The 12,631-nt window shown below is 43.4% G+C and overlaps 1 protein-coding gene across 4 annotated transcripts in view; it reads left to right on the top strand.

Moving 5' to 3' along the window:
* DDR2 (discoidin domain receptor tyrosine kinase 2) overlaps positions 1 to 12,631 on the top strand; it is a 154,355-nt gene that overhangs the window by 128,111 nt on the left and 13,613 nt on the right. For all 4 annotated transcript variants that reach the window (XM_042975993.1, XM_042975992.1, XM_042975994.1 and 1 more), the window contains 6 exons: positions 2,365 to 2,608; positions 4,296 to 4,358; positions 5,204 to 5,334; positions 7,890 to 8,100; positions 9,722 to 9,945; positions 11,309 to 11,436. In XM_042975993.1, coding sequence (XP_042831927.1) covers positions 2,365 to 2,608; positions 4,296 to 4,358; positions 5,204 to 5,334; positions 7,890 to 8,100; positions 9,722 to 9,945; positions 11,309 to 11,436 — 1,001 coding nt within the window. The remainder of the gene's footprint in view (positions 1 to 2,364; positions 2,609 to 4,295; positions 4,359 to 5,203; positions 5,335 to 7,889; positions 8,101 to 9,721; positions 9,946 to 11,308; positions 11,437 to 12,631) is intronic.

Here is a 12,631-nt window from a genome sequence, read left to right as displayed (position 1 = left end):
ATCACACATCAAAATTACTCAGAAGCGTATTCTGCAGTAAGCAGGTGCCAGGAACTTCTAAGGAGCTAACTCAGGGTCAGTCCTGTCTAGGCCAAACAGGTCTCTAGCATATTTTAATTTTTCTGAGACAAATCAAATGTAAGCGATGACTTTCAGGTCACTAACATCTAGAGAGTAGTTACTGCTTTCTCGGCAAATTACTGCTCATTTTCCCCACCCCTGAAGTATAGTCAAGATATACCATTGACATATATTGATATATTTTTAAAATGTCTTGTGTTTATTAAACAAATATGTAAGTCCATAGGGGAATGAAATTCTATACTATTTATTGGCATTCTAGGAGAATTCCCCAAACATCTGTAAGATATATCATTACCTCCCCTACAGGCTTCTTACCCAACACTTGGCAGATTTCAATGTTTATTCATTTTTGAGAGAGAGAGAAGCAGAGGGAGAGAGAGATGCAGAATCCCAAGCAGGCTCCAGGCTCCGAGCTGTCAGCACAGGGCCCGACATGGGGCTCGAACCCACCAACTGTGAGATCAGGACCTGAGCCAAAGCCGGATGCTTAACCAACTGAGCCACCCAGCTGCCCCTAACACGCTGCAGATTTAAAAAAAAAAAAAAAAAAAGATCTGAAAAATCTATTCAAGCTGTAGTTGGTATTTTTTTTTTCTTAGTTTTGCTCCATTGACTTGCGCTCCATAAACTGGAATGGTTAATGCATCCCAAGGAAGGTACTAACAGATGTTTTCATCGTTATAACATTTACGGGAAAGTCCAAATGGAAAAGTTGGGGCACCTTGTTCCATTGCTGTGCGACATGCTATTGGCAAGAGCCCTGGACGAGGCATTTAGGGTTCTAGACTCCGTTCTGTTGTTGACTGGCCACTGGCAGGTCAAACCTAGCTGAGCCCTAGCTCACTGGGACATAAAAAGTCCAAGTAGGTGATTCTATTCTATTCTTTCAGAGCATCTCTGCTCATTTCTTTGATCATACAATTGCTATAACCATTGCTGCTGCTGCTTCAGCTGAAAATAAACTCTGAACGGCAGTCCTGTATTTGCCATCCAGAATGCAGAGGAGGGTGTCAAAGGCAGTTGAAGGGTTGCAATTCGGGGCCTGAGCAAGACATCAAAATGCAAGCAGCAAATATATTCCCAGAATGGCAATGATACTTTTCCAACCTATGAAGCCTTGTATTTTTTTATTATGTTTGTAATGTTTATTTAGTTTTGAGAGAGAGAGACAGAGACAGAGTGCGAGCAGGGGAGGGGGAGAGAGAGAGGGAGACAGAATCAGAAGCAGGCTCCAGGCTCTGAGCTGTCAGCACAGAGCCCGATGTGGGGCTCGAACTCCAGCCGTGAGATCATGACCTGAGCCGAAGTTGGACGCTTAACTGACTGAGTCGCCCAGGTGCCCCTGACCTATAAGGTCTTTTAATTAAGGGGACAGTGACCAGAAAGGCTCCATTTTCCACGTGTGACTGAGCCAGAGGAAATGTCACTGAAGTGTCACAAGAGACCTGACCTAGTTACAAATATGCATATCCCATTTTTAAGGGACGTTAGACACAGCAAGGTGTTCCAGAGGAACTGTTGTGGGATCTTTGTTTTTGACCTTTTGAAAGCCATACAAATATCCCGGTGAAAGAGTCACAACAGCAGGGCAAGAGGATACAAGCTGCTTCCCAAAAGGCCTTCTTTTCTCGTCTCAGAAAATATCTGTGAGGAAGTTCCATGCCCTTATCAGAATGGCTTTACCTAAACTGAATTTAATTACAATAGATAATTAAGTCTTGTGTCCCTGGCTGAAAACTGCTAATAAATACGTGGCACTTGACGTGAGATTTCTAAAGAGAAAGCTGAAATTGTTTCACATTGCATCTTATTTCTGCTTTCACAACTACCTGTTAGAAGGAGGGGACTGGCTTTAGCATGTACCTGGGAGGAAGGAGGAGGGCGGGCTCCCCTTACCTCAGTTCAGAATAGCTTGATTCTGGGTGGACGACAAGTGGGCTGGAGAGGATTAGAGACTTGGGGTGTTAAGGGCAAGGAAGGACCCAAGGGGAAGCTGGTCCAGCCCTCATTTAGCAGATGAGGCAACAGGAAATGAGGTGGTCAGGGGCACACAGGTGCAGAGAGGTGACTGGGGAGCCACCGTGGTTTTGGAGGAGCAGACCGATATGCCACACGCTCTGAAGTTCCTGGAGGGGCAGATCCAAAAGACAGCAGAGCACCAACTACCCACCAAGGGCAGTGCTCAGAGAAACCAGCGGGGCTAGGATTTTGTTGGGTTAGGTTGTCCCCATGCCACTTATTGGAGCCAGCCTGTCACTCACGGGCCTCTTTCCCTGTCAGGTGCACTGCAACAACATGTTTGCTAAAGGTGTGAAGATTTTCAAGGAGGTGCAGTGCTACTTCCGCTCTGAAGCCAATGAGTGGGAACCTAACGCCGTGTCCTTCCCCCTTGTCCTGGACGACGTCAACCCCAGCGCTCGCTTTGTCACGGTGCCCCTCCACCACCGCATGGCCAGCGCCATCAAGTGCCAGTACCATTTTGCTGACACCTGGATGATGTTCAGTGAGATCACCTTCCAATCAGGTTGGGAGCTGGCAGTGGGGGGGGGGGTCTCCTGTGGACATGGGGGTCGGGTGGTGAAGGAGGAGGGTGGCGGGTCTCTGAGAAAGAGGCTTGCACGGCGACTCCTTGTTGACGGACAGAAGAATCTTCTGTGTGACTAGAATATTTACTGGGCTCTCCCATGTTGTCTAAGAGGCATGTAAAATAAAGCATTAAAACGTGAGAGTCCAATGTGTTAAAGCTATATCAATCAAGCCAGTTAAGGGGAAGCACACTCTTAAAACATTTAAGTAAGAATTTCTAAATATACACAGAAGTAAAGAGAACAGTGAACCCCACTGGTCAGTCACTCAGCCATACTAACCACTGATGTTTCTCCATGCTTGTTTTATCTGTCTCTCCCTTTTGCTGTCATATTTTAAGCAAATCTGAGACGTTATTTGATTTCATTACTAAACATTTGAGAATACGTCAAAGAAAATAACATCGTCTTTTTAAACATGATGCCTTGTAAGCTTAGAGCATTATAACATCTAACAGCATTTCTTAGTATGTAATTCCTTAATATTATCTAATATAATCTAATTTGTTAGTATTATCTAATAGACAATCACAGATAATCATAGACAATCATAGACAATGTTGTCTACCACTACAGCTGGCTTGATTGAATTAGGATCCAAATAAGGTCCTCTTGGAAGATTTTCTTTATTATGTTCCTAAGTGTCTCTTTTAATATAAAACAGTCCTTTTAAAAACATCCATTCTGGTTTGACTGATTGCTTTCTTTGATGTCATTTTCCAGAGCTTCTATCTTTTGTCATTCTAATAGACTGGAGGTGATATCTACAGGCTAATTTGATTCAAGTTCAATATTTCTTTTTGTCAAGAATTTGTCATAGATAGGGTTGTGTCCTTCACGTTCAACCCCATCATGGGGATGTAATATTAGATTCTCTCACCTTTAGTGGTGCTAAGATTAATTTCTGGGCTCAGGTTGTCTCCATGAACTGATGACCACTGCTTGAATTATTTATTTCATTAGGGATTCTAATTCTTGCATTCCTTTGGCATTTATTAGCTGAATTTCTTCAGATTAGAACTGTTCCTCATGAACTTGCTTACCCTGAAATACAGTTTACATTGGAAGGACAGGATACACGATTAATTTTTTCTCTTTTCAGAATTGATGCCCTAGCAACTTCTAATAATGTCTAATGAGTTTTGTTTTGTTTTTCATAGTTGTTTTTTTTAGTATCATTATGCACTCATTGCATTTTTATAAATTCAATATGTTTAATCAATTGCAAACAGTTTCCTTGAAGGAAAGAGCCTCTTAGCACTGTCTACCCCATGCCCACTCACCCACCGTATTCTCTCCACATTTTGCTGAATTTGGGTCTGAATTCCTGTGCGTGCTTTATGATAATGTGTGGTCACAGCCCTCTGAACCACTATTCCTTAAACTTTTTTGTACCATGGCAGCCAGTGTCACTGCAACAAACATTTCACAAAACAAGGGTTGTCCTTACTATATAGATGAGTGGTGATTTTTAAATTTAGAATATTATATGATTTCATTTTTGAGAAAGCCCGGTGGCAACCCACTAAATGGATTTCACCATGTGCTAGGTCACAATCTACCTCCAGAAAAATCACTACTTCACTGTCTTCTCCCCTGCTCTGACTCACCCTTCTTTTGTAACAGATGCGGCCATGTACAACAACTCTGGAGCCCTGCCTACCTCACCTGTGGCGCCCACAACCTATGGTATGTGTGATCTCTAGTTACAAAAGGTCAACTGAGGGTGTCTTCAGAGGATGGAGATGGGCGGAGATTCGCAAGGGCCTGTCTGCGTAGGAGGCTTTATACCAGGTGCTTTGGATGAAGAGTAGCTCTGGGAAGGTAGGCCAGTCCACCTCCAAAGCAAAGGACCCCCAACTCACTCTTCTCACTGCCGTTCCATGTGACTCTTCAGCTAAAGGAGAGTCTGGAGTTGTTCCAGTTGCTTCATGAAAGTTCAGGTTGCTTGGAACAGAAACACAGGAAGGGACATTTCTGGGTAAGACCCATAGAGGGGATCTCAGTGAATGGATGGAAGTCATTAAACAAAATGCTAGTCTCTCTAATTGGAGATACATGCAAAAGCGTGTCCAGCACCTCGGATGGTCACCGGTCATATGAGTAGCAATCTGGGAAATACAGGTGATTGAGTGTCTCCAAAGAGAACTCTCAGCTACCTCGGCGTGCTTCACAGAATGAGAAGGGTGAAACTGGCTCTTCACCTGTTTTTCACGAGGTATGATTGGGGGCCAGTAGATCCAGGCAATGGTAATAAAGGAACAAAATTTGAGGATGAATGCAAAACCTCTCCATTATCCAGTCTGATAGGTGAGGAGGAGAAGGCTACTGTCCCAAGGAGGAGGTCTGTACAGTGTAGAAGCGAAGTACTACGTGAGTAGCAAGACCAAAACGAAGCAGAAGTGTTGAGGTGGCATCTTGCAGAATTATCCTGAAGGAAGAGTTTCTACCTCCCTGTCTCTGGTCCAGTCCTTCATGCCTTGCCTTGCCCCATAAGATGATGGTGTTCTCCATCTTTCTTTTCCTGATCCCAGATCCAATGCTTAAAGTCGATGACAGCAACACTCGGATCCTGATCGGCTGCTTGGTGGCCATTATCTTCATCCTCCTGGCCATCATTGTCATCATCCTCTGGAGGCAGTTCTGGCAGAAGATGCTGGAGAAGGTGAGGAAATGCAGAACAGTCATGGGATAGGAACCTACCCCACCCTTGCCTAAGCCACTGTTTCCCTAGGAGAAAATGGCAAACTATAAGAACTTATGAATGCTTAGAGCATTAACTGGGGCTACTAAGAAGACTGGGAGTGGTGAAGCTTGTTATTGAAAGGAGTCAGAAAAGAACAAGCTAAGTCCATTTTCTCTTATTTGGAATGGAGAGTTTGGAACCTCCCTAGACTAACTCAGAAAACTCTTCCTAATACATTGAATCTCAACTCAAGCATCTCCCTTGAAGGTTTTGATTCACTGGGTTTGGCAGGGGGGAGTGCAGGAATCTGTATATATATTTTTAATTTTTGAATTAAAAAAACCTAGCTGAAACTTCTGATAATGCTACTCCTTCTCTTCCGTTACAGTTTACATTTGTGTGTGTGTGTGTGCGTGTGTGTGTGCACGCATGCACACACATGCATGTGTGTGTGTGTATGTGCGGAAAAACATTCAGCCTCATTAATATCCAAGCCAAGTTTCTTGTAATCTTATTTCTACTTCTTTGTGTACTTGGAAGTTATGATGATGCATCTTTCTGAGTCCCTCCTCAGATTTGTTTTGTCCAGTCTAAATTATCTGAGTAATTTTTTATACATTTGTCTAATACTTGACAGTCTGCAAGGACTTTTTTCACATGTATTATTTTACTTGAACCTCAATGAATACTTCCAGTGAGCTGGGCAGAGTAGTTATATTGAACTGTTTTTCTGTTGAGAAAATGTGATGTGCTCAAGGTCATACAACTGGTATCCTATTTTCTATGCTCATTCCCATCTTGAAATTTGTTGACGTTTTTCTTCCAAAATATGTACATTCCACCAAAGATGGAATATCTATGACTTTCTTTCGTTTCCTAAGGCCAGATAGCAGCTTTCTGGGCACTCCTGCTAAGCATCTGATGCTCTTGAGGTCTGCTGATGATTACATATGTCTACATTTGGCCGTGGACGTCTTCACTTGATCAATGAGTTCAAAGGGATGTGGACTGTGAGATGTTGTAGAAGTTCTGAGCTGTGAGGCATGATGAGGCAATGTTAAAACCTTCTTTCTTCTAGAATGCTAGAACCTACTGGGTGTCTAGATTCAGGATGAGGGGCAGCAAAGAGTACTGGTGGTAGTAGAAGCTGGTGGACTAGAGATTCATGGGACAGCTGGAAGCTACTGTATGTCCTTCAGTAATTTGTTATGACTGCATTTTCTTTGAGAAGAGGGAGTCTGTGTTCTATACTCTATGAGCTATTTCTTTCTTTATTGGAACCAGAATTTACCGGACTTCTCTGGGTCTTTCTACTGAGTCTAATTGGAATATGTTCATGGGTTGGAAGATGACTGTCGGATTGGAGACTCTTTAAGTAAAAGTGAGAGGAAAAATTTTGCCCTGGAATATTTAACTTGGTCCTTCAAGAAATCCTTTCTAACCCTGTATATCCTAGTAAGATAACTCTGGATGCTCTTGAATGACCCAAGATTTCTTCCTGGGGACAGAATTTGTGTGTGTGTGTGTGTGTGTGTGTGTGTGTGTGTGTGTATAAAACCCTTAAGCATGCACATATATTCCAAGAAACATTACTCAAAATAGCTTTAGACTAAGCATTACTTGTAGGATACTTTCGGTGGTGTCATTTTTTCTTTGAGAGAGTTAACCCATATTTACTGAGTACCTACTATGTGCTAGATCCCATGCAGTATCGAGGACGTTACTGCAACAAAGGACTTTTCAGTCTAGGGGATGAAGCAGACATCTAAGTTTCTCCTGAGCAACCAAAGTGTGTTTGTTGGAGTGGAGTGGAACATTTTACATGTTCAAATCCAAATAGTCACATAATTCGGATTCTGGCATTTTCCTTTGGAAGGAGCAGGTAGGTCACATTGAATAGGATGCCAAAACAATTTGTTATTTTCATCTTCCTCTTTCTTTACCAGGTGTAATTCACCTCAGTATCCTCAGGGCTTTTCTTTCCCATTCTGTAGCCATTTTATTTTTGGCTAGTAAAATGAAGGATTGAGGACATATTATCCTAACCTACAGGGTCAGAGTGATCAGGTGGACTGCAAACCCATCATGGTGCAGCACGTTTGTTGACTGAATGAGCATTTTAGTGTATGTCTACGCAAAATCAAACCAGTTGAAGGATAAGTCTGCAAAAATCTATTATTTAATAGAACATCAAAAACTCTGCAAGATTGAGAAGATCTTTGATTGGCTACTGAGGGGTTCTTCTAGTGTCACGTAAATAACGCTTCTAAGTGCTTCAGTGAAGGCTAATGAATGTTGGCAGCATGGAAGTTCGGATGTCAGATTCTGCCTTGACACAATGAAGGATTGTTCTAAATTTCTATGACACAGGTATTTGTGGAACCAGACTGTGCCTTATCCTGTCACCTGTGGTGCTTCCAGAGTTTAAGAGTAACAGAGAGGTATCTCAGCTGAGTGAAAGAGCTGGGTTTGAGGAGAGGAGGAAGTGATGATCCCCCTTGTACCAACTTGCCTTCACCATCCTTCTCCTTCAGGCTTCCAGGAGGATGCTGGATGATGAAATGACAGTCAGCCTGTCCCTGCCCAGTGAGTCCAGCATGTTCAACAACAACCGCTCCTCATCGCCAAGTGAGCAGGAGTCCAATTCCACTTATGATCGCATCTTTCCCCTTCGCCCTGACTACCAGGAGCCATCGAGGCTGATACGAAAACTCCCAGAATTTGCGCCAGGGGAGGAAGAGTCAGGTGAGGATGACCCAGTGGCAGAGAATGAGGGAGACTTCTTGACAGGGATTATGAAGGTGTGATGCTTTGCTCCTACTCAACCAAATCTTGGTTTGATCGAGAGAAGTCCACATTCTCCTGAGAAGTTCACACCCTTTTTCTAGATTGATCTGCTGCTTCTCCTACCCTAATCTGAGCGCCTCTCCTTCACTACTGCACATAGCCGGTGTTTGAAGGGACCCCCAGGTCAGAAGAGGAAAGGTGTTCCCTAAGTGTTAACACCGGAAGACTCAAAGCAGTCCAACTAGTCTGATCTCCTCATTTTCCATAGGAAGAAGATGAGGAAGCCCAGATAGGGTACTCACCCACTACTAAACATCATTCGTGGTAAATTCAGGGCTAGCACTTCCCCTGGAGAAAACAAATACATGAAGCTAAAGACATCCTAGAATTCCCAATTTTTTTGGCCATCTAGATAATAGAGTTTATCTAATTTTTGTTGATTTATCGTTGGTGAAAGTTTATTAGAATAATACAAAAAAATTTTTATGACAGCAAATATTTCTTGCCTTTCTTCAGTAAAAGCATTGCTTTGGTAAAACTGTGCCAATTGATTCACATCCAGGTTTTTTTTTTTTTTTTAACGTGTTTCAGAGTGACATCAGAAGGGATTCTGGGGTCATCGCTGGGGCTCAAAGTAGCTTCTCCATAAGGTCAGCAACTGAAGAGTGATCCAAGTCAGTAGAAGAACTGGGGGGGGGGCAGGAAGAGCTGGATAGAGAAGTAGACAGGACTAACTGGGGTGCATAGGCTTTTCAAGGGCTCTTTTCAAAGGAAGGAAGGAAATTAGCATGTATTTATCATTCCGCAGACAGCAAACACTGAAGGAGCACATTGAACTCAGACAATTTTACAGAGATAGCAAGAATAAGGGATATAAACTAATTTATTTCCTAGGTTGAACTAAAGTAATTTATGTATTTTCCAAAGTCTTAAAACATCTCCCCCCTCATGTTTTAATGTTTATTTTTAATTTTTTAAAGTTTATTCATTTTGGGAGAGAGAGAGAGAATGACCTAGTGAGTGAGAAGGAGAGGCGGAGAGAGAGGGAAAGAGAGAGCATTCCAAGCAGTGTGGAGCCTGACAGGCTCGATCTCATGAACCATGAGATCACTGTCTGAACCAAAATCAAGAGTTGGACGCTCAACCCACTGAGCCACCCAGGTGTCCTGTAATGCTTATTTTTTAAGGAAGGATATATCTTAAACTAGATCATATAATCAGAAAGTTTTTTAAATCCCTAATATAGGTTATTAAATCAATGATGGTGTCTTAAAATTAAAGAAACGTGATAAAATCTTCAAACTTTAATACTCCTGCCCTTATAGTGCATGAAGTGGCCTATAGCTTCACCACAATCCCATAAGATTAGCCAAGGAGGTTGTTGGTGATCATGCAGTTTGAAAAGAATAAAAGAGAGAAAATGATGGTCTACATTCCAAAGGCTCTAAGAAAGAGTCTCTAGAGGAGCCATTCTCCAAATGACAATGGCATGGGGTGTGGTGGGTGATCTTGGGGGTGCCTCCCAGTCTTCCTGTCAAGATGCCCCTTGGAGTAAGATTCATCGCCCATGTCTTCCCAGGCTGCAGTGGTGTTGCAAAGCCGGCCCAGCCCAGCGGGCCCGAGGGGGCGCCCCACTACGCGGAGGCTGACATTGTGAACCTGCAGGGGGTAACCGGAGGCAACACCTATTCAGTGCCTGCTGTTACCATGGACTTGCTTTCAGGAAAAGACGTGGCTGTGGAAGAGTTCCCCAGGAAACTCCTAACGTTCAAGGAGAAGCTAGGAGAAGGCCAGTTCGGGGAGGTGAGTTGAGTCTTCCATTGGGGTCTCCAGTTCTTGGTATCTCAAAACTGTCCAGTAGAGCATAGGACCCCTTTCCAAAGTGGATTCATACTAGAATGTCTCCTTCACTTATCTCTCCTCGCCTTGTCTTCCAGAAGGCTGGTATTGGGTCAACCTCATCTCTGCGAAATAACAGAGACCCTGGGTCTTCTGATTTCTGTGTAGGAGGTTTTTTTTTAATGTTTTTTATTTTATTTTATTTTATCTTTTAAATTTATTTATTCTCAAATTGGTTTCCATACAACACCCAGTGCTCACCCCAATAGGTGCCCTCCTCAGTACCCATCACCCACCCTCCCACCCCCCATCAACCCTCAGTTTGTTCTTTAAGCCAGTAAGTCACTGGACTTCAGATATCCTGAAAAACATTCAATATTTTCAGCAACTTTTACGATAGGTTACAGAGGGTGGGGACCCATAAGATGTGATCATCTTTTATAAACTGTCCAAGAACATCTTGCTGCTTGACAGGCACTTTGTTTTCTTCCTTTCAATGGGAGTTATGTGTAAAGTGGTCAAAAACAACCTCGCCCCTGACTTTAGTCCCAGAATCAGCCACCAGGGAATGAACTGCCAACTGAGATAAGGAGGAGCACTCTTCCCAATTGCCCTCCGAGTGATGCACGTAATAGTGACTTTGCACTCTTCCATCGGTCACATGAACCTTCTGAGAATTCCAAGCCATGATTTAAGTGGCAATAGGCACTTCAACAGTGCCATCTGAACTCTAAATGAAATATAAGAATGTGTTATTGGTTTTCAGTATGGGTGGCGCTCTACCCTTGGGTAGGTTTGGTGTTGGTGGGGGCAGAAGGGTCCATGGCATCTGTCTGTGATGTCGTAGGTACTCATTCTGTCCCCTGGGTTGAAAACACAGGCTCGTTACACTGTTGATAATACATCGGGGTTACTTATGTTGCTGACGCCATACCAAAGGATGACTTAGAGAGGAGATTGCCATGTGTTTTGTATGATCCAGTAACTAAACTCCCTTGAGTCAAAGTTGGAGCATTTATGCCAAGTGACATTTTATAATGGACTGTGCTGTAATAAAATACCATGTTGTAGATTCGTTGACATATTTAATGTTCCAATCAATGTATGTTTCTTTCACAAAGCAGTAACGTGTCATATCAGCTGGGTACTTTACCCTTGTGTGTGTCAACCATTTGAATTAAAGGTGTGTCACACGCATCTTAACAGTCTCTTGATGATTTTTGCTGGAGTTGTTAAGAGTTAGCTTGTCTCCAGGAAATGCCCAGCAAGAGCACTGAGGCATCTTCAGGAGAAACGATGATGCTGAAAGTAGGTGACTTTTGTCTAGGTTCATCTCTGTGAAGTGGAGGGGATGGAAAAGTTCAAAGACAAAGATTTTGCCCTAGATGTCAGTGCCAACCAGCCTGTCCTGGTGGCCGTGAAAATGCTCCGAGCAGATGCCAACAAGAACGCCAGGTCTGTGGTCTGCATTTTGAATTCTCCCTTATGTATTTCACCTTCGGGATCAGGAACACCCCTGGAAACCTTTGAGCAATTTTTTCTTTTGAGATGGGAAGGTCTGTGAGCTGCCTCACCTTTCACTGTTATGCTTTATTTTTCTGATGGGCTGTCGCCCTCGTCTCCTCTCCCCTCCATCCCTGGCAGACGCAAATGCCCACCATCCATCGAATTAGCTACCTATTTACCTCCTAACTCCTTCTGCACAGAGCTGTACGTCCCAACACACACAACAGCCTGAATATTTGCTCCTGCCATGGTTATGCACAGACATACTCCTGAATGTCATTACCACGTCTTGGCAGACTTCCACGTTCACACACATCTCTCTTGCTGAGTCTCTTCCGTTCTCCTTTTTTCGCATCTCTACTTACTTTCTCATCCCTTTTTTTTCTCTTTTATGCTTCTTCTCTTCTGTGTCCAGCAACCCCCCAAGTGAGAAGCTACCTCTACTTGGAAAAGTATCCATGGACCTCAAAGCAAAAGGATCCACAGTCCTTTTAGCTGTTTCCCAAACTGGCTAATAGTCTCTTGGATCCTTTGCCACATAAATTGCAGTTTCCAGCCATACTCCGTTGTCTGACAGCCTTTCCATTACAGTAATGGTGAGTTAATCCTCACCCAGGGAGGCGTGCTGGTTGAAAGCTGGTTGTCTGTGTCTCAGAGAAGTCTGCACATCTGGGTAACGTATGTATTTTCCCATTTGTGTTGACTTGATTAGTCTCACTGATACTCACAGTGAGAGAAAACTTACTATTCCTATTCCCCAAATTATTGTCAATTCCACGAGTGGTGGTAGAGTTTCACTAAAAGTGTTGCAATGGACAGGATGTGGAATGAAGAAAGGTGAGGGAACAGAACTGGAATTTCAACTGTGAGAATTTCAATCTTTTTTTTTTTAATGTTTATTCTTGAGAGAGACAGAGAGAGAGAGCAAGCGGGGGAGGGACAGAGAGAGAGGGAGACACAGAATCCAAAGCAGGCTCCAGGCTCTGAGCTGTCAGCACAGAACCCCACACGCGGCTTGAATTCACAAGCTGTGAGATCATGACCTGAGCCGAAGTCAGATGCTCAACTGACTGAGCCACCCAGGCGCCCCTGAGAATTTCAATCTTAAGGACATCAGTATGCACTGATGACATCCTCTGCCTCC

The sequence above is a fragment of the Panthera tigris genome, chromosome F3 (assembly GCF_018350195.1).
Source record: "Panthera tigris isolate Pti1 chromosome F3, P.tigris_Pti1_mat1.1, whole genome shotgun sequence".
Lineage (NCBI taxonomy): Eukaryota > Metazoa > Chordata > Mammalia > Carnivora > Felidae > Panthera > Panthera tigris.
The sequence above is the reverse complement of the archived record's forward strand: the minus strand, read 5'-3'. Positions and strand labels throughout refer to the sequence as shown.